A 21,697-nucleotide genomic window follows, 5' to 3' on the forward strand; every position below is an offset into this window, starting at 1 on the left:
GAGAAATATGTAGGCATGAGGAGAGAGTGGCAGCGCTGACCTGTTCTGGAGGCGGGGGCGGCCGAGGCGCCGGGACACGCCGCCCCCGGCGCCCGCCGCTCGTCGTCGGAGGAGTGGACGCTCGACGTGGCCGACAGCGGAGACTCGGCCGGCCGCAGGTGCGACGCCAGCGACCTGCCGCAAGGTAGGCTGCTCAGCGCCCGCACCACACAGGCGTCGGCAAGGCCGAACACGCAGGCGCAGCGGACGTGGCAGTACAGAGAATTTAGATTTTCCTTCAAAACACTCAGAGCGTATCATTAATCTACACCGCTAACAAATAAACTAGCAACACTACGAAGAACACGAAATAACGAAATTTTAGGTATTTTGCGTACACAGTACAACAGGGTAATAGGAAGAGTGGATGATTAAGCTGGTAGGTGATGTGAGGGTATGGGGGGTGTGGGGTGTGAAATAAAGTACACATAGATGCCACCTCTGGCAGCAACAATGGCGATAATCCAGCTGGGCATCAAGTCGAATCACAAGGATGGCCTTGTGAAAGATAGCTACACTGAGTCACAGCGCCAGAGATGGCGCCAAACATTATTATTCCGCCGCCTCTACTGGAGCAGTAGTAGTTCAGAGGATGTCGAGGGCAGTCGTTGTCCTGTTGGGCGAGAGAGTAAACGATCTGAGTGTTGACTGAAATGTTGTACTGTTCGATTGGTGTAATGCAGGGCTCTCCAAACTTTTTAGTCAGCGGGCCACACTGACTCCTCCACGAAGTCATAAGGGCCAAGATCTACCTAGTGGGATTAAAGCACCCTAGCACTCCATGATCACCGTAATGTAAGGCTAAAGGAAAGATGAAATCGCAAAAATCTAAGGTTGTGGGAATAGCTAGCACTGAAACGAATTACGATTCTTATTTAATTACATAAATTTGATTGGTGGACGTAACTGACCGAAATTCTGGCGTATTTTATTCTGACGAATTTCACCGACAAAAAAGTATGTCACTGCACATTCTTCTCGAAAGCGTCCTGCAAAGTTAACGAAATCTCAAAATTATTGTTAGCAACACTATTACTGCAAGACGTAACAAAAAGCACCCTAGCACTCCACGATCACCGTAATGTAAGGGTAAAGGAAAGATGAAATCGCAAAAATCTAAGGTTGTGGGAATAGCTAGCACTGAAACGAATTACGATTCTTATTTAATTACATAAATTTGATTGGTGGACGTAACTGACCGAAATTCTGGCGTATTTTATTCTGACGAATTTCACCGACAAAAAAGTATGTCACTGCACATTCTTCTCGAAAGCGTCCTGCAACACTATTACTGCAAGACGTAACAGAGGTAGAGTATGTCAACGCATTGTTATTTCAAGCGGCGCAACAATAAGTTTAGTTATGTAGTCTTGTAGCGAGTAGCAGAGCCAATGTCGCGGTGTATTGGTCGCGATAGGCCTCGAAACTCAATTGTTGGCATTGTAGGTACCACCACAAATATTTGGCGGGCCGGATACCGGGGATGTCTGGCCAGGTAACGCGAGCCGTTTTCGGCCCACGCGCTGTAGTTTGGAGACCCCTGGTGTAATTTATAGGTGGAAGAAGATGCAATTGTCAGAATATATTTGAGAAAGGAGACGGGCTTTTGATTTATGATGCTAGTGCAATGGAATATTTTCCTCAATATCTAATGAGGTAAAAAGGTATTACAGTTTTCTTTAATAACAATCCCTCTTGCTCACAGGAACAGTCAACAAAGCAGCTGGCTCATGTTCATTTATTAGACTTGTAATTCTGTTTTCTATGTGCAATTATAGTATTTCTGGTTTTTCAATTACTTCCTTGTAAATGGTGTTTAAAATATTTTGTCGTATTGAGAAAGAACCGAGCCAGATACATGTACGTTGAGTCACACTACCACACACAGAACAATTACATTTGCGCTTTGTTGTTTCGTAGCTTTTATAATTGCAGGGGACTTAATTAATCAATTGTGTTAATGGAAATTCCTTGTCATTCTTTATTTTTATTTTATGCAGTCAGATTGCGTGCTAATAGTTGTGCAGTTGAAATGAAATGTTAATGATTTGGATATTCAACGTGTATTACACTTCATGCCAATTTAACGTTTGTTGCATACTATCTTTATGGTGTTTATGTTTTAATGGCAGCAGTGTACTTCACAGCGGTGGTCGTTTTCTACATTGTGAAAATGTTCGTTGATGAAGTTCGTTCTCCGACCAGCCAGCGGTAGAGTGTCTGTATACTGTCTGATGGGGAACGTTACAAAAGAACTGTGTGCTGCTGCCCTATATTCACGCTGAGTGGCTATTAATTGTACCGGCCAGTGCAAATAATCGTATGCTCCCCGACGTGTGCGAGCACAACTATACGCAGATGCATACAAACTGCTATTATTGCAATAATCATGGTTACAGTCTATATACAGCAATAGTTTTTCCACTAAAGTTTTCCGTTTACGTAAGCTAAATAGACTGAATCAGTATGATAACTTTTTTTTGAGCGGTAAACAATATATATATATGCCGCGCTCTGTTATTGATCTGTATCGTTGCACTGATAAAAATGTTTCGTAAGCACGTAATTTTATTTGGTTTGAAATAAATGTCAAACATGGTAAATTCACGTCATGCTGGTTTATTATAGTCTAAGCACATCCCATCATTGTCTTAAAGAAGTAACCTTTCCCTAAGTTGGATGGAATTAGTTACGTAAATTTCAGTCAAAGAGTCTGCAATAAGATGCAGATTTCACCAGTTGTTTTAACGAAATCTAAGTATTTTCTCACAATTCGATACGAATATTCACTTCCTTTTTCGTTGTGTTACAAACAGTCTATCACTTTTGGACGAAGTTCAGTCTTCCATTGATAATAATAAATTTAAGACAAATTTCGGTTCTTTTCCTATCTTGACTTTACGTAATGATATACTCAAAGTTGCTGATCTACCTAGTTCAATCTTAATGATTTCTAGCAGATCACAAATCTCCAAAATGTAAGCCGGCCGGAGTGGCCGAGCGGTTCTAGGCGCCACAGTCTGGAACCGCACGCCCGCTACGGTCGCAGGTTCGAATCCTGCCTCGGGCACGGTTGTGTGTGATGTTCCTAGCTTAGGTTTAAGAAGCTTACGTACAAGAGCATACGTTAAGTTACGACACGATCAAGCAAGCGCTAGAAGCACATTAACATTGTATAACTTTATCTTCTGTATTCCGCGGTGTCCTCAAAGAGTACTCACAAGGAATATTCTTGGAGGTCACTTGTTCTACTCCGTGATCTCTAAGTACACTACTTTGCGATCTACTTTTACTTTAATTTGATACAAAAGGGATTCTATTTTACTTTCTTTTGCAAAAATATTAAGTTACTTTATACTGGATTTCTTTTCTATTTCTTTTTACACTGTTTCTCTTCAGTATACTCGCTACTATTCAATTGATGCTACCACAGTGGGACTTGGAATTTGGATCTTGGGTTTGGGGCTTGTATTGGGTTTTGGATATTACTTTTCTATTTTCATCTTTGCGTCCAAAGGAAGTGGCGTTACAATTGCTGAAAGATTAAAATGTTCTGCTGAATGTTCGGCTGAACATTTTTGAGAATTGTGTTTAAAAGAAAAACCTTTACAAGTTGATGGTCCTTCGCTTCCTCGAATCGAAGTATACCAAAGAAGTATGAAAACAACAAAGCCAGCTCACCGCACACTTTCAAAACCCCAAAGGAATACTACAAAGCTATTTACATTGAAGTTTGTGAAACGGTGCAGTCTTGCATTATTGAGCGGTTTCCTTCAACTGGACTCACACAGGTCATTGCAGTTGAACAAAAGTGCTTGATTTTTGTAAACAGAGGTGAAACAAATTTGGAAAAATAAACTGAGTTTTTCAAAAATGACCTAGACATTGAGAGACTGCGGTTACACTTGAATGTGTTAGCCAATAAAAAACAAGTTGACTTAAAAAACATGCGTCATGTGAGAAAGTACATTACACAAGAGCCTGCAGTTGGAGAAATATTATGTGAAGTAGTGAAGTGCAGTAAGCTTCTCCAAGTAGTTCCAATCACGACAGCAACAGCAGAACGGTCATTTAGCGCCCTTAGACGTCTGAAGTCATATCTCCGATCAACAGTGGGACAGAAGAGCGATTGGCTGTTCTTTATGCCCACCGATATGTTTTGGATGAATTGAATATCCGACCAGTCATTATAACGACTTCATATTCAGTAATCCAGTCAGTAGGTCGACATTTGCACCTTTTTAAAGACACTCTAGCCCTAATAATGGCATTTAGAGTAATATTAAAAAATCTTAAAAATAGAGAATTAAATACATACATAATGCTGAATTTTCAGTTTCGAAATATTAGTACTAGTTTAGTACTCTATTACTATATTACTATAGTACTGTATTACTTATTTTCAAGTACTTAAATGTTTTTAGGGTGTAAGACCCAATTAAAACCCGCTATTTACATACTTTTTGACTGAAAGTATTAGGCATACTGTATTAACTTTATTAACCGTATTAAACCATTAACTTTGTGATATTGTTTTATTTATTCAAAGTAAGCTTAAATTAGCTATTTCACTTATTAATCAAAGTGCTATTACTGTGCCACAGCAATATTTTATGTTTTATTCTTTTAATGATAGTTTAGGATTTATTTACATATAATTTCAGTCTTTTCAGAGCTATATACTCTCTGCTCTGTAATAGTCTATAAGCATGATTATTACTGTAAATTAAATTAGCTTTTTACGAAAGTACCGCGCGTGTTTATGTTTTGTTTCTTTTTTCAAAGCCAAAAAATGTGTCAGGCTTGTCGAGTTTCCCGGAGTGTCGAGTTATCGAGAATCCCGTTTTCGGGGTTCTAATGTTGATCATATGACTCTAACATGCTTAAGAAAACTTTAAAATTCACTATTTTTCATCTAAAATTTAAAAAATTTCCTGTGGCAAGACCCCCCCCCCCCCCCCCTTAATATTTTTTATACTTCGGCTCCCGTATGTATGTTACAAAAAAGACACCTCGCGAGCTAAGAATTAGTGTACGTGCACTACGGTAGAATGCAGTTCAGTATGGGTAGGTTTACTGATAAAGAGTTGGTGAATACCAAATGCGTCTCATGTGTGGGTTCACTGAATGCAACGGAAGACCAACATGACAAAGCTGTTCCCACAGCGACGGTAAACATATCACCGTACTTTCGCATGCATGCGAGGGTTCTTTCGGAATCGTCTGTTTTGTTCTGTACGTCTTGTTGATCGCGTATTACAGTCATATTGTTGTGCAGATAAATTAACAAGAAACAAAGTTGGTTAACAAGCCGAATAAGTCATGTTTACATTATTACTCTGCAAGGGGCCACTGAACACTACCGGTGCTTTATAACAAAATTCTCAGAAAAATCTTAGGACAACTTCCGAAATTTTGTCGACGGATTTCGTGCATAAACGTATGTTGTATTATGATGAACAATTTTCAGTCCCATTTTTGGAAGACACGATATAGAATCCTGATTGGAATAGCGAAAATTACACTTTGTGCTCCACGCTTTTACTGAGAGTTCTGGGTGCTCCCTTCAATGACAGTAGGATGGTTCCTTTCGCGAGCAACCGTGTCAATGATCTCAAGACCTAACAATGAGAAAAGAGATACACAAAGACAATATAGAACGAACGTAAAATACCAAAGACAGCCCGTGTTTGTGGAGGAACTCACTCTTACTATAATGAAATGCAACTTTTGAAGTTATGGTTGAGAATTGTATCAGGATTTACGATGTTTCTGACTATGAGTTTAGCTAATTTCCTCGCTCACTGGAAACGAAAGGTTGTAGTATATTTCCTACGGTTTTTAAAATCAACATGCAAGAGAAACATTTACCATTGTTTCACTTATTATGATAATTTAAAACAGCACAGGGCGTAAGTTGAGAGAACGTTATTTGGAGAAGAGGGGTTCCCTCGCTAGCGTACTCATGGTGAAAGCTGAAATGTTCACGCTAAATTGCCTCGCGTGTTCTCTCATTTTCATTAAAATTCAATTTAACCCCCCATCCCCTCCACCCTGATGCTGTTTCAGTGTGTTTTAGCTGTATACACACACCACGAGTCAGCATGAAAGAAAAAAAGTGATGGATAGGGTAGTGACCTGGAACTGGCAGAATATTTACTTTCCGTGGCTGCATTAAGAAAGCCTTACGAGACGGGTGCATTAAATCAGAGCACGTTTTACTCATTCTGTGACTTAAAACTTTCATCATTAGTGGCTCATTAAAAAGTCATGGACTGATACACTGCCGTACGCGTTCAGACACGATGTGTGCTTTAGGATAATTTCTGAATTTCTCGTGTCTTTCAACGCATATGGTGTTTTCGTGTACATATTTAGTGGACACGTGTGCGGACCTGAGCTCCATATGCCTGTACGACGTGTGTGTGTGTGTGTGTGTGTGTGTGTGTGTGTGTGGGTGGATGTGTGTGTGTGTGTGTGTGTGTGTGTGTGTGTGTGTGTGAGAGAGAGAGAGAGAGAGAGAGAGAGAGAGAGAGAGAACGAAAGAGGGGGAAAGAGAGAGAATCGATACCGGGTAGTAATTCTCCGAACGATAATCAGGAAAGTTAGCGCCATTCTGTATTCTCAGTAGTTCTAAGTGTGTTGGACAGCCAGAAGTCTCCAACGTTGCTACTCGTTACGGGGGCCTCACGGAGTGACGGCCTTTCACTTAACGCTTTATTTTTTTAAAAATTCCCCTAGTTGTCTGTGTCAGGTGTCGATAGCAGACTTTGTTTCTCGCTGTTTGGACTCCTATTGGTACTCACTGCGTGCAGACCTAGCAATGTGTTCTGGCGCCGTTAAACAATAAATCACTAAACGGAAATGCAAACGTAACAGGGCTATGGTAAAACGCAAAAACAATTATAAAGAGAATGCTATAAAGTATCCGCTACCAAAAAAAGTACTCATAGGCAGTTATCTATCAACAGAGAGAAAAAGAGAAGCTTTAAGATTTTTTTTGACATGAATCAAGTTGACTAAATGACAGATCCCAGGTTTATTTGGCTAGATCCTCTGTACCTGTAGATTTAATTGCCCGCGGCTCTTCGTTTCTGTTACATCTTTAATACAGTACTGGCCATTAAAATTGCTACACCACGAAGATGACGTGCTACAGACGCGAAATTTAACCGACAGGAAGAAGGTGCTGTGATATGCAAATGATTTGCTTTTCAGAACGTTCACACAAGGTTGCCGCCGGTGACGACATCTACAACGTACTGACATGAGGAAAGTTTCCCACCGATTGCTCATACACAAACAGCAGTTGACCGGCGTTGCCTGGTGAAACGTTGTTGTGATGCCTCGTGTAAGGAGAAGAAATGCGTACCATCACGTTTCTGACTTTGATATAAGTCGAATTGTAACCTATCACGATTGCCGTTTATCGTATCGCGACATTGATGCTTACGTTGGGCGAGATCCAATGACTGTTAGCAGAATATGGAATCGGTGGGTTCAGGAGGGTAATACGGATCGCCGTGCTGGATCCCAACGGCCTAGTATCACTAGCAGTCGAGATGACAGGCATCTTATCCGCATGGCTGTAACGGATCGTGCAGCCACGTCTCGATCCATGAGTCAACAGATGGGGACGTTTGCAAGACAACAACCATCTGCACTAACAGTTTGTAGCAGCGTGGACTATCAGCCTTTCTGGATACAGAAAATGTTCGACTGCTGCCCTGGCCAGCACATTCACCAGATCTCTCACCTACAGAAAACATCTGGTCAATGGTGGTCGATCACCTGGCTCGTCACAATACGCCAGTCACTACTCTTGATGAACTGTGGTATCGTGTTGAAGCTGCATGGGCAGCTGTACCTATACACGCCATCCAAGCTCTGTTTGACTCAAAGCACAGGCGTATCAAGGCAGTTATTACGGCCAGAGGTGGTTGTTCTGGGTACTGATTTCTCAGGATCTATGCACCCAAACTGGGTGAAAATGTAATCACATGTCAGTTTTAGTATAATATATTTGTCCAATAAATATCCGTTTATCATCTGCATTTATTCTTGGTGTAGCAATTTTAATGGTCAGTAGCGTATAATGAGCAAGTAGTAAGTCCATGCACCATATTGATGGCCTCTTCGTACTTCATTTCATGCTTATAGATGACGCGTTCAGAGACGGCTGATGGGTTGGCTGCTTTCCGGGTGTAACGCCTGTCTTGTTTATATCTTTATTCAACAGTTCTTTGCCTTCTCCAGCATACGACCTGCCAGGGTATGCGGTATACCCGATTAGCCCTATGGTATCTTTTACAGAACATAGTTGACTTTTTAGTTATATCGGAGGTATCTCTATCCACACCCATCTGCATTCCACTGATTGAACTGTCTGCGGCTCTTAATTTCGATTACCTCCTGATCCAGAAATTCGTCATTTGCACCATATTGTTGGTGTCCACACCGAACTGTAGCACCCAACTGTCGCCGAACAGTGCCTTGCAGGCGACAATTTTCGAGATCAGTATATCCAAGAACGCAATAGAAGTTACAGTTGCGGACAATTTAGTCAACAGGGACAGAGCTTTTAGCCCTGGTAAAGCATTGGATCTGGCACTTAGTTTGCTTCAGTCATGTAGGAAAACATCTCATGCTCTCTGTCTGCTCACAGTTAAATGCCTTTTAATGTAATCTTACTGCAATCTCTTGACTTAAAACTTTTATGGCCTGTCTGTTGGTTTAGAATTTCTGTTGCTTGTTTTATTCTTTAACGGCACCATGAAACAGTCGCTCTGACGGCACGCGGCTTTCGTTGGAATCCAAACGACGAGCAACGAAATACTGCAACTACGTCTAGTGCGTGGGAGAGAGTACGTCCCATTTATTTATATTGCCCAACGCGGACAGGGATTTCGAAAACCTCACATATTTGGGTCAAACCGTATCATTTTTCGAGACCCATATACAGTCTGTCGACGATAGGTTGACCGTTTGCGTCGCGGGAAGGCGCGGTGCATGAAATCATTGACTGTTGGCGGCTTCTCATTGTACTCAAACTATGGCTTCTAACAATGCTTGCCGCTGGTTGTCTGATATAAAACGAATTAAACCACCTACGAGCCTATTATCATGTAGTGAATTTGAACTTTGTTTTGTTAAAATATATTTATTTCCTGTCAATAGAATATTTCCAGGCACCAAAAAATCCGGGTTTACCGCGTTCAGTTGTGGAAAAATATCTGGACGGCCCCGAACGCTCTCAAAACTATGTCAAATCCTGGAAAGTCCGGAGATATGGCAGCTTTAGTTCCATTGTACCAGTTGTTAGGGCCTTCTCCCGTTTCAATCACGTATGCAGCGCGGGAAGAGTAATTATTTAAATGAGCCTATACTTGCTGTAATTGGTCTAATATAGTCTTCGCCAATACGTATGGGGCTATAATATATTCGTAGTGTCATCAGTTAAACCTGAATCTAGAAACTTTCTAACTAGGTTTTCACGGGATAGTATAGGCCATCATAGAGCAGGTAAATCACCTTTCGGAGAATTGTCCGTACAAATTAATAGCATAAACGTATGATGATGCAGATATCACGAGTGATTCGTCATGCCGGGTGCAGGCTCTTGTGATGAAAATGCTTCACAGTGCTTCACATTGATTGTTATTCGCACCAGATTAATCTGATAATTCTTAAAGTCGTTTCGATTTAAAACACGCGAAATATGTTAGTTGCAAGATGACTGACTCTCATCGTGTCATCTGAGGGCTAGCTCCAACGCACCACAGAAACGAACATAATTAGTAATTAGATTTAGTATGCACCTATTATTTGCTGTCTAATGGTTCAAATAGTTCAAATGGCTCTGAGCACTATGGGACTTAACTTCTAAGGTCATCAGTCCCCTAGAACTTAGAACTACTTAAACCTAACTAACCTAAGGACGTCACACACATCCATGCCCGAGGCAGGATTCGAACCTGCGACCGTAGCGGTCACGCGGTTACAGACTGTAGCGCCTTTAACCGCTTGGCCACACCGGCCGGCCTGCAGTCTAATGCCATGGACCATCTGTACGCACAGTCTAATTGGGTAGCTGTATTTACATTGCCTACACTTGTCTGATTCAAAAAGAAGTCCGGGTTTCCTAATTTTGTCATGGAGGGGTAGAAGTCACACTCTACGTTTAGGCTACGACATATCTCCAAATAATAAACAAGGGAAACACAATAAGGCGTTTTCCAAATCACAACCACATAGGGATTCATGCTTGTTGTGACAGTTCGGAGTAAAATATTCTATTGAATTGACGACCTTTGGTAGAGTCTTGAGTTATAATTTTTCTTCAGACTTACGTAAATTGAAAGGTTCAGAGAGCAAGGATATGACTTAACTCATTATTGCATTCATTTACTTGTTGCCTTAAAATTCTCTGTGGCACACACTAAAACAATGGACACAAGACAAAGGAAATAGTTGCTGGTTGGCGAGCCGCTGAGACGTTCGCTCTGTCGGGCCTAAGGCACTACCTACTTTATATTATTTTGGCACTCTTTAGACGAAAATTTTCACACTTTCGTGTTTTTGGGCCGCAGTCATGTAATTTTTGTCTTAAAGGGAGGAAGCTTCAATTTATATCTCCTAATTTTGTGTTTATTTCTAGTGGATTAAAGGGAACAGCTCCGGCCTTCGCCCAACGACATAGGCAAACCTCCAAAAACATCGATCGGTGCTGCTGGTGTTGCCATCGTCGGTTGTTACTTTCACCATAGCTTCGCAACTTGCTGTCGCTAACTGTCGCGCTATTTCAGAAGCTACCAATTTCTTGAAATGGTTTTGCAGCTCGCTTCCACCTGACCTGTCACCTTCACGGCGTGGCGATTACTGTTCCGGTTGCTCCCGGCTTCCCCCTCCCCTCTCGGGTGGCTCGAGTGGGTTGTTTATATACCAAAGGTCCATACATGAGTCCAGTGTTGCCAAGGCTTGTTTCCGCCCCCCCTGCCCCCTCGCCCCCCCCCCCCCCCCCACGCCCAACCCAACCCTGACACTCAGGTCCACGTCCGCAAGCCCAGTATAAACGAGTAGTCTCCGGCACGTTTGCGGCCCACATGGCTGCTTTCGGCGGCACTTAGAGCCCGGGAATTTAAAAAGAGATAAATGGCGCTTTACTTCTTCAAATTGGTTCAAATGGCTCTGAGCACCATGGGACTTAACTTCTGAGGTCATCAGACCATAGAACTAAGAACTACTTAAACCTAAGTAACCTAAGGATATCACATACATCCATGCCTGAGGCAGGATTCGAACCTGCGACCGTAGCGGTCGCGCGGTTCCAGACTGTAGCGCCTAACCGGCCGGAATGGTCGTGCGGTTCTAGGCGCTACAGTCTGGAGCCGAGTGACCGCTTCGGTCGCAGGTTTGAATCCTGTCTCAGGCATGGATGTGTGTGATGTCCTTAGGTTAGTAAGGTTTAATTAGTTTTAAGTTCTAGGCGACTGATGTCCTCAGAAGTTAAATCACATCGTGTTCAGAGCCATTGAAACCATTTTTTTTGTAGCGCCTAGAACCGCTCGGCCACCCCGGCTGGCTTTACTTCTTATTTTGTATAGAAAGGTCAGAAAGCAAACACAGTTTAACAGAAGTAATCCCGGGGGTAGCGCAAACATGCAAACCTATACAGCAGCCGACCTGACCAATGCCAATGCAGATACTACACAACTTAACTTCGTAGGAGGCAGCACACTATGTTGTCCGCATATCAAGCATTTGCTGTCGAGGACGACCCTACACAAAGCAGCAGCGCTCAAAACTGCTGGCTTGATGTGTTAGTGAGCTCTTTCGGAGAACCGCGACCATTATTCACGGCAGTGATCAAAGGTGTGGAAAAAAATATTTTGGAGTTTGTGTTAAAATCTTCATGTGTGTGTTTCAGAGTTCCATGCGAATTGCAAAGCCTCATATTAACAGAAACATTAGCATATGGCAATAATTATGAGAAGTATGGAAGATGTTGGGGAGTTCCTCAGCCAAACAACCTGAAAATGTCGTTCGGAAGTTCTGAAATGCGCACCCTAGGCCAGCACTAAGAAGTATAACACGTTTCTACTTCAATCCATGGTTTCTGATGTCGAAGTTTTTGTCACATCCCAGAGCTTGAGACTTTTGTATCTGACACGTATTTTCACTTGTGGAGAGACACATATGAATACTACTCACACTAAACAAGGATATGTATACAAGCAGCTGACGACAGTGTAAGACGTCGTGGTCTCCTGACCTTCATTGCTTTCATATTCCGCCCTCACAATCATGTTCCGCACATCAAGACGATTCATTCGAACCCAAACTCGATAAGATAAAGTCAATGTTGTGTAAATTCATGTAAACGATATGCAATTGACATGTGAGCGCACCGTGGTTGAAATACTGAAGGCTGGCGTGCACACATACATTCCAGACACGACGGTCACAGGAGCTTTTAGTTCAGGAGAGAGGCCGCACAGTGGGACGTCAGGCCCTTCAGAGGATGACCCAGCCCATGTCAGCCAGTGACCGCCCGTGTAGCGGACAGTGTGGGCCCGAGTGAAAAAGGGGATCGACCCCGTGTTCGGCTTAAAAGCAAATTCCGCTTCATTGTGTGGGAGCGGCCAGCCTATGCATTCTTTACACATAGCATGCAGTTTCAGAGTTTTTCACAGGGAGACAGCAAACGCCAAACGCCAAAGCTGCAAGCTTTCGGATTGGTCGCCTTAAACGAAACGTCATTCTCCCGTTTTAGAAGAGCAATGCTAATTGGCTGACGATATTTCTGACGCCTTGAGCTGAAGGAATAATGGAAGAGACCGAAAGATTTTCCCCATCACGTCTGGCATGGAGAGGGCCGTACCATTGTCGCTCTTGGAGCGAGAACACGTAACGAGAGCGTGCGCGCTCGTGCGTGTACTCGAAAGAGCAAGGAACAAGTCTCTCCTCAGTACTTCACTGGGAGAGCACCACTGTCAAGAGCGAATAGAAGTGCTACTCTATATTGAGTCCTTGCAGTTAAGCGTTGTTCACTTTGTTGGCCGACACACTAATTGTGCCGTGTGAACAGACAGAGTTATAGTTAAACGCCTGCGAGCGAATCTTGAGTGGCATCGCGGTGGACTGGTTATCTGACCTGTGTACCACGCCAATAATTAGACTAGGGGCGAATAGGAATCTTTGACTTCATCAAGGCATAGGGAAAGTTTGATTGGCAAAGGCCAATCCAGATAGAACGAGAGTTATCTTATTTGTCAGCAGCGAGTGGCGCAGACAGCAGTCATCGCAGCTCATGGTAATGTGCGCTACAGGTATTGCGAGCCCGATATTTCCTCCACAAAAGTACACTTCACTGCATTTCACACGCGACAGCCTCGACCGTACCTATCAACATTCTAAAGGATAATTATTCAAGTTGAGTAGGCGTGCCTCTCAGCCATTCTGCCAAGGAAACAAGCATCTTAAACTTTGTATAGAAATTTCATTAGCGAATCCTATCCTTGAAAGGTAACTTCACATTCCGAAAAGAACCAGGATATAACTTGTTCAGTTCATAACTAAAAGTGTCATTGTGATTTCTCAGAATTTTTGCAAAATAAATAATAACATTCGTTAGTTTCATGTTTTTCTTACACTAACTAGCATTACTCCAGTACCCAAGTAACCCACTAGTTACGTAAGAAATTTTGTGAATTTTTGTGTCATTTCCTTACAGTGGACGACTCCAGAAGATATTCATTGCTGAAAGTTTTTCAGGCATTTCCTTTTGGAACGTTAGGAGCGTCTGTCTGACTTCTGTAGTAGTGTGGGGGTGGAAATTGCACCTTGCGGGAGCCACAGGGTAAAGGGTACATCTCAGATTAATCCGTTGCACAGAATAACAGAATAATAGATCAACCCCACACCTCAGAACAGTATTGGTGGCTTTAGATACCATAGCAGAGGAATGACATACACATATTTTCCAGACAGGTAAATGTCTCGACAGTAATGAATATAGCAGCAGATGGTAGCTGGTAGGACAAACGGGCACGAGTAAGAGTGCGGGTGGACTGGTGCTTACCGGGAGGTGGGGCTGAGCGCGGGGCTGAAGAGCGAGTTGGCGGAGTAGGGCGGCGGCCCCGAGGACGAGCCTCCGGTGAGCAGCGGCTCCAGCGGCGACACCCACATGTCCTCCAGCGGGATGCGGCCGCGGGACTCCACCAGGCCCGGCGTCGACTGGCTGCGCCCCATCGCCGCTGCAAAACCAACACCGCCACAGTCAGTCTGCCGGCGTGTGACAGTCAGAGTGCTCAACAAGTTACACACAGCAACAGGGGACCTGGAGGCGTACGGCATCTACGTACTCAGAGTGAACGCGCGGATTTCATTTACTGGAGCGCTAGAAGCATCTCTAGCTCTACTGTTGTCTCATTCGCCTGACTAAATAACTAAAATATCTTGGACTAACACTCGATCAAAAATGAATGTGGAACTATCAGTTGCTAATTATCCAAGAGTATCTCCACCACAATAGACTACAAGTAATAGAACAACTAACTGACCGAAAACGGGTATTAAATCCCACGATCATAATCCACACACATTAAATCTTCATCCATCCCATCCTTAACTACGTCAATGTGTAAGTAGGTTTTTATGTTGGTAACGCCACGTAGCGCTCTATATGAAAATCACTGAGTGTGCTGTGTGCAGTCTGTGGCTGGTTTTCATTGTTGGAACCTGCTATTGTAGTGTTGGGCAGTTGGCTGTTAACAGCGCATAGCGTTGCGCAGTTGGAGGTGAGCCGCCAGCATTGGTGGATGTGGGAAGAGAAATGGCAGAATTTTCAGAGCGGACGATATGGAGGTGTGTCCATCAGAAAGAGTAAATTTGTAATACTGAATATCATGAACTGAGATATATATAAAATGACTTTTGAACACTATTAAGATAAATACATTGTTTGTTCTCCATCAAAATCTTTCATTTGCTAAGTATGACTATCAGTAGATAGTGCCTTCAGTAGTTAGAATCTTTTATTTAGCTGGCAGTATTGTCGCTCGTTGCATTGCAGTAGTTCGAGTAACGAAAATTTTTGTGAGGTAAGTGATTCAAGAAAGGTATAGGTTATTGTTAGTCAGGGCCTTTCTTTTGTACGGATTGTTGAAAGTCAGATTGCGTTGCGCTAAAACTATTGTGTGTCAGTTTAGTGATGATCGGAATAAGTAAAGAGAGAAAACTGTTTGAGTACGTTGAGTTTTGCTCAGCTGTTTGAAAATCAAATAACGTAAGAGGTTTATCAGCACTGTAATTCAATAATTTTTCAAAGGGGACGTTTCAAATGTAGACCGGACTTCTGCTCCTCCCAAATTTTATCAATCGCGTTCCATTTCTGACTATCTTCTTCCAACAGTGTCCATTGCAGAGTCTGCCACTTGAGTTTATTAAACATCTCCGTAACGCTATCACGGTTACCAAATAACACAGCATGTTGTTATCAATGGAGAGACGTCTACAGACGTTAAAGTAACCTCTGGCGTGCCACAGGGGAGTGTTATGGGACCATTGCTTTTCACAATATATATAAATGACTTAGTAGATAGTGTCGGAAGTTCCATGCGGCTTTTCGCGGATGATGCTGTAGTATACAGAGAAGTTGCTGCATTAGAAAATTGTAGCGAAATACAGGAAGATCTGCAGCGGATAGGCACTTGGTGCAGGGAGTGGCAACTGACCCTTAACATAGACAAATGTAATGTATTGCGAATACATAGAAAGAAGGATCCTTTATTGTATGATTATATGATAGCGGAACAAACACTGGTAGCAGTTACTTCTGTAAAATATCTGGGAGTATGCGTACGGAACGATTTGAAATGGAATGATCATATAAAACTAATTGTTGGTAAGGCGGGTACCAGGTTGAGATTCATTGGGAGAGTGCTTAGAAAATGTAGTCCATCAACAAAGGAGGTGGCTTACAAAACACTCGTTCGACCTATACTTGAGTATTGCTCATCAGTGTGGGATCCGTACCAGGTCGGGTTGACGGAGGAGATAGAGAAGATCCAAAGAAGAGCGGCGCGTTTCGTCACAGGGTTATTTGGTAACCGTGATAGCGTTACGGAGATGTTTAATAAACTCAAGTGGCAGACTCTGCAAGAGAGGCGCTCTGCATTGCGGTGTAGCTTGCTCGCCAGGTTTCGAGAGGGTGCGTTTCTGGATGAGGTATCGAATATATTGCTTCCCCCTACTTATACTTCCCGAGGAGATCACGAATGTAAAATTAGAGAGATTAGAGCGCGCACGGAGGCTTTCAGACAGTCGTTCTTCCCGCGAACCATACGCGACTGGAACAGGAAAGGGAGGTAATGACAGTGGCACGTAAGGTGCCCTCCGCCACACACCGTTGGGTGGCTTGCGGAGTATCAATGTAGATGTAGATGTAGATTACCAGATCAGAAAGTCCCTACACCACCTCAAACTCTTCGACACATTCAAATTTATTACACCTTCCTTGAAGTAGAGTCCAGACACCCTATTGTCTTCTCCATCCTTGAGAATCCTGTCCAGCTGTTGCGTCTGTATCACCACATCATACCTTCCCTCCACCTCCAAACTCTCCACCTCCATTTCCAGAGTAACTACAGCTGCCTTAGCCTGCCAGATCGTGAACTCATCCCCAAAATCTACACTTCTTTCCAACTTCTGTTCTACACATCCCATCCCAAAAGAACAGTACAACCCAGCTATTCCTTTTCTAGCCAGTATTTTACTCACGAGGATATAAGATGAACATCAACAAAAGCAAAACGAGGATAATCGAATGTAGTCGAGTTAACTCAGGTGATGCTGAGGGAATTAGATTAAGAAATGAGACACTTAAAGTAGTAAAGGAGTTTAGCTATTTGGGGAGCAAAACAACTGATGATGGTCGAAGTAGAGAGGATATAAAATGTAGACAGGCAATGGCAAGGAAAGCGTTTCTGAAGAAGAGAGTACAGATTTCAGTGTCAGGAAGTCGTTTCTGAAAGTATTTGTATGGAGTGTAGCCATGTATGGCAGTGAAACATGGACGATAAATAGTTTGGAAAAGAAGAGAAAAGAATGTGGTATTACAGAAGATTGCTGAAGGTTAGATGGGTGGATCAAATAACTAATGAGGAGGTATTGAAAAGACTTGGGGAGAAGAGGTGTTTGTGGCACAACTTGACTAGAAGAAGGGATCGGTTGGTAGGACATGTTCTGAGGCATCAAGGGATCACCAATTTAGTATTGTAGGGCAGCGTGGAGGGTAAAAATTGTAGAGCGAGACAAAGAGATGAATACACTAAGCAAGTCCAGAAGGATGTAGGCTGCAGTACGTACTGGGAGATGAAGCAGCTTGCACAGGATAGAGTAGCATGGAGAGCTGCATCAAACCAGTCTCAGGACTGAAGCCCACAACAACAACAACATTTTACTCACCTAACATCCACATCCCATCTAACAGCTCCTTATCCCATAGACACCCCACATTTCCATATAACCTTCTCTACAATACTTCCAACACCATAATCCCTTTTCATAATTCCCAGAAGCCTTCATCACATCATCGTTGTAATGAAAGCAATCTACATGACATCAACACCATCTTGTCTTATACATCATCATCTATTTAATACTCTTGAATTATTCTATATTAAGATTAAAATCCATGTAAACAGTTGGCCGACGAGCGGCAGTTTGCTCGCTGGCAGCCCATCCCATTCGTACCAATGCAGACCACCGTTAAAAATATAATTACCTCATCACTATCCTTATACCTAATGACGTCAGACGAAGTTATGTGAACATCTTATTTCCAGAGAATCTTTTCTGACATCAGCAACACAATTAACTTATCTTTCGTTTGCTATCGTCTTACAACACGTTTGGGAGTGTTTTGAAGCGTCAGTCACCTTGGCGTCGTTCTGAGACTGCGTTGGCCTGTCAGCCGTAAACAGTTCTAATGGCTGCAAATTATCGATGGCGCCGTCGATAATCTACTTGCGATACCTAGAGCTACGGTACTATTTCTACTGTCGTGATAACACACACAGTTCGTGGAAAAATTGTGGCCATCAAACACGGCAAACGAAGAGAATTAAAGATACTGGTCGATGTAGAAAGGCCGGAAGAGGGCCGATGAACTTAATACGCGTCTAGAAACACTGTCTACCAAAACATTACCATGAAAACTGGACAAACCATTCATGGTAGAGCTCTTAATGTCATTCTCTAGTAAACTATATGAACGAAAAGAAGAGACTTATTTTTCATAGGGAGCACATACGTCAGTACTGCCGATTAATATGAACATGAAACGTTAATTTTTTGTACTTTCTGCTACAGCAACACGAGTTCCTGTTTGGAGATCGATGCGGAAAACGTAAGATTCTAAATGTCGTACTTAAATCATCTTGATATCCGTGCTTGGAGAAAAGGGAAACTAAAATGGCAGAATCATTCATTGAAAGACGCTGTTGTTTATTTTTTTATCCATGCAAGTTCTAGCATATTATGTGGCATCTTCAGTAGCGTAACATGTAATTTGTCTGTGTTATACGAAACTAGGAACATTCTGGGGTTGACAGCTGAGTTCAGAAATGTTGAAACTTTTGATCAAGCAGCATTGGTATTTGTGTTTACCCCAAAAAGGGAAGGACTACAGCAAGCTAAATAAGTTCAAATATACAAGAATTATGTACACAGGCAAACTGTAAACAGCAAAAAACTCGACAGGTCTGTAGAAGTGTACGTCCTATTACCCTGACGTCCAAGACCTTAGCAATTTTTGAATAACACTAATATATAAATCACAAACTAACCGAACATAACATGAGGCTGCAGCATCGATGGATGAAGGCCTAATAAATCAACAGAGTATTACAAAAGGTGAAATTACTTCATCAATGTATCTAATTTGTCTTTTTCCAACTATCAAGCATCGTTTATGTCATATCCATAAATGTCATGTACTAGTTTGGTACTATATGTGTTTTGGGTTCTAATAGGCCAAGAAGGTGGATGACATATGTCTTAACAGCCACTAAACTGCCTGTAATATATTGTTAATCATATTTCGCATATAATCATCAGTCATACGTGGCGAAGTCAATGAAAGTAATGTCAACAACTGGGATGCAAAAAAGTAACTGTGGTATGTGTAGAGATTGGACTCCCTGATCTGCTGATAGTTAAGTGACCGTATCGCATTGTGCTTTGATCAGCTGCAGTAAATAAGCTGGAATTGTTTTTACACGGACTATAGGTGCCAGCTACTGGTAAGGTGAGGTTGCTGTACTGTCTCCGCTGATAGTGTGGATTGCAGTTGTACACGTCTGAATTAATAACGGAGAGTCATATTTAATGATCAGAATAGTCTCAAATAAATTTTACTTGTGCGTGTGAAGAATTTTGTTGTCCCTATTGATTGTCGTGTTTTTTCTGTTGCTGGATCAGTATTTCAATAATTGATGCCAATAACGGCTATAAGTACTGCATTGTTAGTCAATAACTGCATCAGGATATTCAGTAGAAAACGTATTTAAGTAATATTCCTGATTGCAGCTTTTAGTGTAGTTTACTTCGGGTGTATACATCCACAATGAACAGCAGCAGCCAGTTAACTAGTATTTGTTGAATTTGTTGTTTGTATTAATTCCACAGTAAAATTATTAGTGGAACGTACTTGTACTCCAGAGTCAAATAAGCATACTGATACGAATGAGTGCGTAAATGTACCACTTTCACTTCAACTTTTATGTCATTGACTTGCGTGCTGTTAAATCTTTGTCGCTGTGGAGCTACGTCTACATCTACATCTACATCCATACTCCGCAAGCCACCTGACGGTGTGTGGCGGAGGGTTCCTTTAGTACCTCTATCGGTTCTCCGTTCTATTCCAGTCTCGTATTGTTCGAGGAATGAAAGATTGTCGGTATGCCTCTGTGTGGGGTCTAATCTCTCTGATTTTATCCTCATGGTCTCTTCGCGAGATATACGTAGGAGGGAGCGATATACTGTTTGACACCTCGGTGAAGGTATGTTCTCGAAACTTCAACAAAAGCCCGTACCGAGCTACTGAGCGTCTCTCTTGCAGAGTCTTCCACTGGAGTCCATCTATCATCTCCGTAACGCTTTCGCGATTACTGAATGATCCTGTAACGAAGCGCTCTACTGTCCGTAGGATCTTCTCTATCTCCTCCGTCGACCCTACCTGGTACGGATCCCACACCGGTGAGCAGTATTCAAGCAGTGGACGAACAAGTGTACTGTAACCTACTTCCTTTGTTTTCGGACTGCATTTCCTTAGGATTCTTCCAATGAATCTCAGTCTGGCATCTGCTTTACCGACGATTAATTTTAAATCACTGCTAATGCCTACTCCCAGATAATTTATGGAATTAACTGCTTCCAGTTGCTGACCTGCTATATTGTAACTAAATGATAAAGGTTCTTTCTTTCTATGTATTCGCAGCATATTACACTTGTCTACATTGAGATTCAATTGCCAATCCCTGCACCATGCCTCAGTTCGTTGCAGATAATCCTGCATTTCAGTACAATTTTCCATTGTTACAACCTCTCGATATACTGCAGCATCATCCGCAAAAAGCCTCAGTGAACTTCCGAGCCACAAGGTCATTTATATACAGGGTTATTACAAATGATTGAAGCGATTTCACAGCTCTACAATAACTTTATTATTTGAGATATTTTCACAATGCTTTGCACACACATACAAAAACTCAAAAAGTTCTTTTAGGCATTCACAAATGTTCGATATGTGCCCCTTTAGTGATTCGGCAGACATCAAGCCGATAATCAAGTTCCTCCCACACTCGGCGCAGCACGTCCCCATCAATGAGTTGGAAAGCATCGTTGATGCGAGCTCGCAGTTCTGGCACGTTTCTTGGTAGAGGAGGTTTAAACACTGAATCTTTCACATAACCCCACAGAAAGAAATCGCATGGGGTTAAGTCGGGAGAGCGTGGAGGCCATAAAATGAATTGCTGATCATGATCTCCACCGCGCCGAAAATTCAAAGCGTTTGACTTTGTCATCGGGTGTCAGGGCTTGTAGCAATTGTAAACGGTAAGGCTTCTGCTTTATCCTTTTCCGTAAGATTTTCCAAACCGTCGGCTGTGGTACGTTTAGCTCCCTGCTTGCTTTATTCGTCGACTTCCGTGGGCTACGCGTGAAACTTGCCCGCACGCGTTCAACCATTTCTTCGCTCACTGCAGGCCGACCCGTTGATTTCCCCTTACAGAGGCATCCAGAAGCTTTAAACTGCGCATACTATCGCCGAATGGAGTTAGCAGTTGGTGGATCTTTGCTGAACTTCTTCCTGAAGTGTCGTTGCACTGTTATGACTGACTGATGTGAGTGCATTTCAAGCACGACATACGCTTTCTCGGCTCCCGTCGCCATTTTGTCTCACTGCGCTCTCGAGCGCTCTGGCGGCAGAAACCTGAAGTGCGGCTTCAGCCGAACAAAACTTTATGAGTTTTTCTACGTATCTGTAGTGTGCCGTGGCCATATGTCAATGAAAGGAGCTACAGTGAATTTATGAAATCGCTTCAATCATTTGTAATAGCCCTGTATATTGTGAATAGCAACGGTCCCACGACACTCC

At 42.6% G+C, this 21,697-nt stretch overlaps 1 protein-coding gene across 1 annotated transcript in view; it reads right to left on the minus strand.

Moving 5' to 3' along the window:
• Nucleotides 1-21,697, minus strand: part of LOC124775147 (potassium/sodium hyperpolarization-activated cyclic nucleotide-gated channel 1) — a 1,234,094-nt gene that overhangs the window by 23,351 nt on the left and 1,189,046 nt on the right. Inside the window, exons 14-15 of the mRNA XM_047249987.1 lie at nucleotides 14,120-14,294; nucleotides 41-174 (exon numbers count right to left, since the gene is read on the minus strand). Coding sequence (XP_047105943.1) covers nucleotides 41-174; nucleotides 14,120-14,294 — 309 coding nt within the window. The remainder of the gene's footprint in view (nucleotides 1-40; nucleotides 175-14,119; nucleotides 14,295-21,697) is intronic.

Source organism: Schistocerca piceifrons, chromosome 2 (assembly GCF_021461385.2).
Source record: "Schistocerca piceifrons isolate TAMUIC-IGC-003096 chromosome 2, iqSchPice1.1, whole genome shotgun sequence".
Lineage (NCBI taxonomy): Eukaryota > Metazoa > Arthropoda > Insecta > Orthoptera > Acrididae > Schistocerca > Schistocerca piceifrons.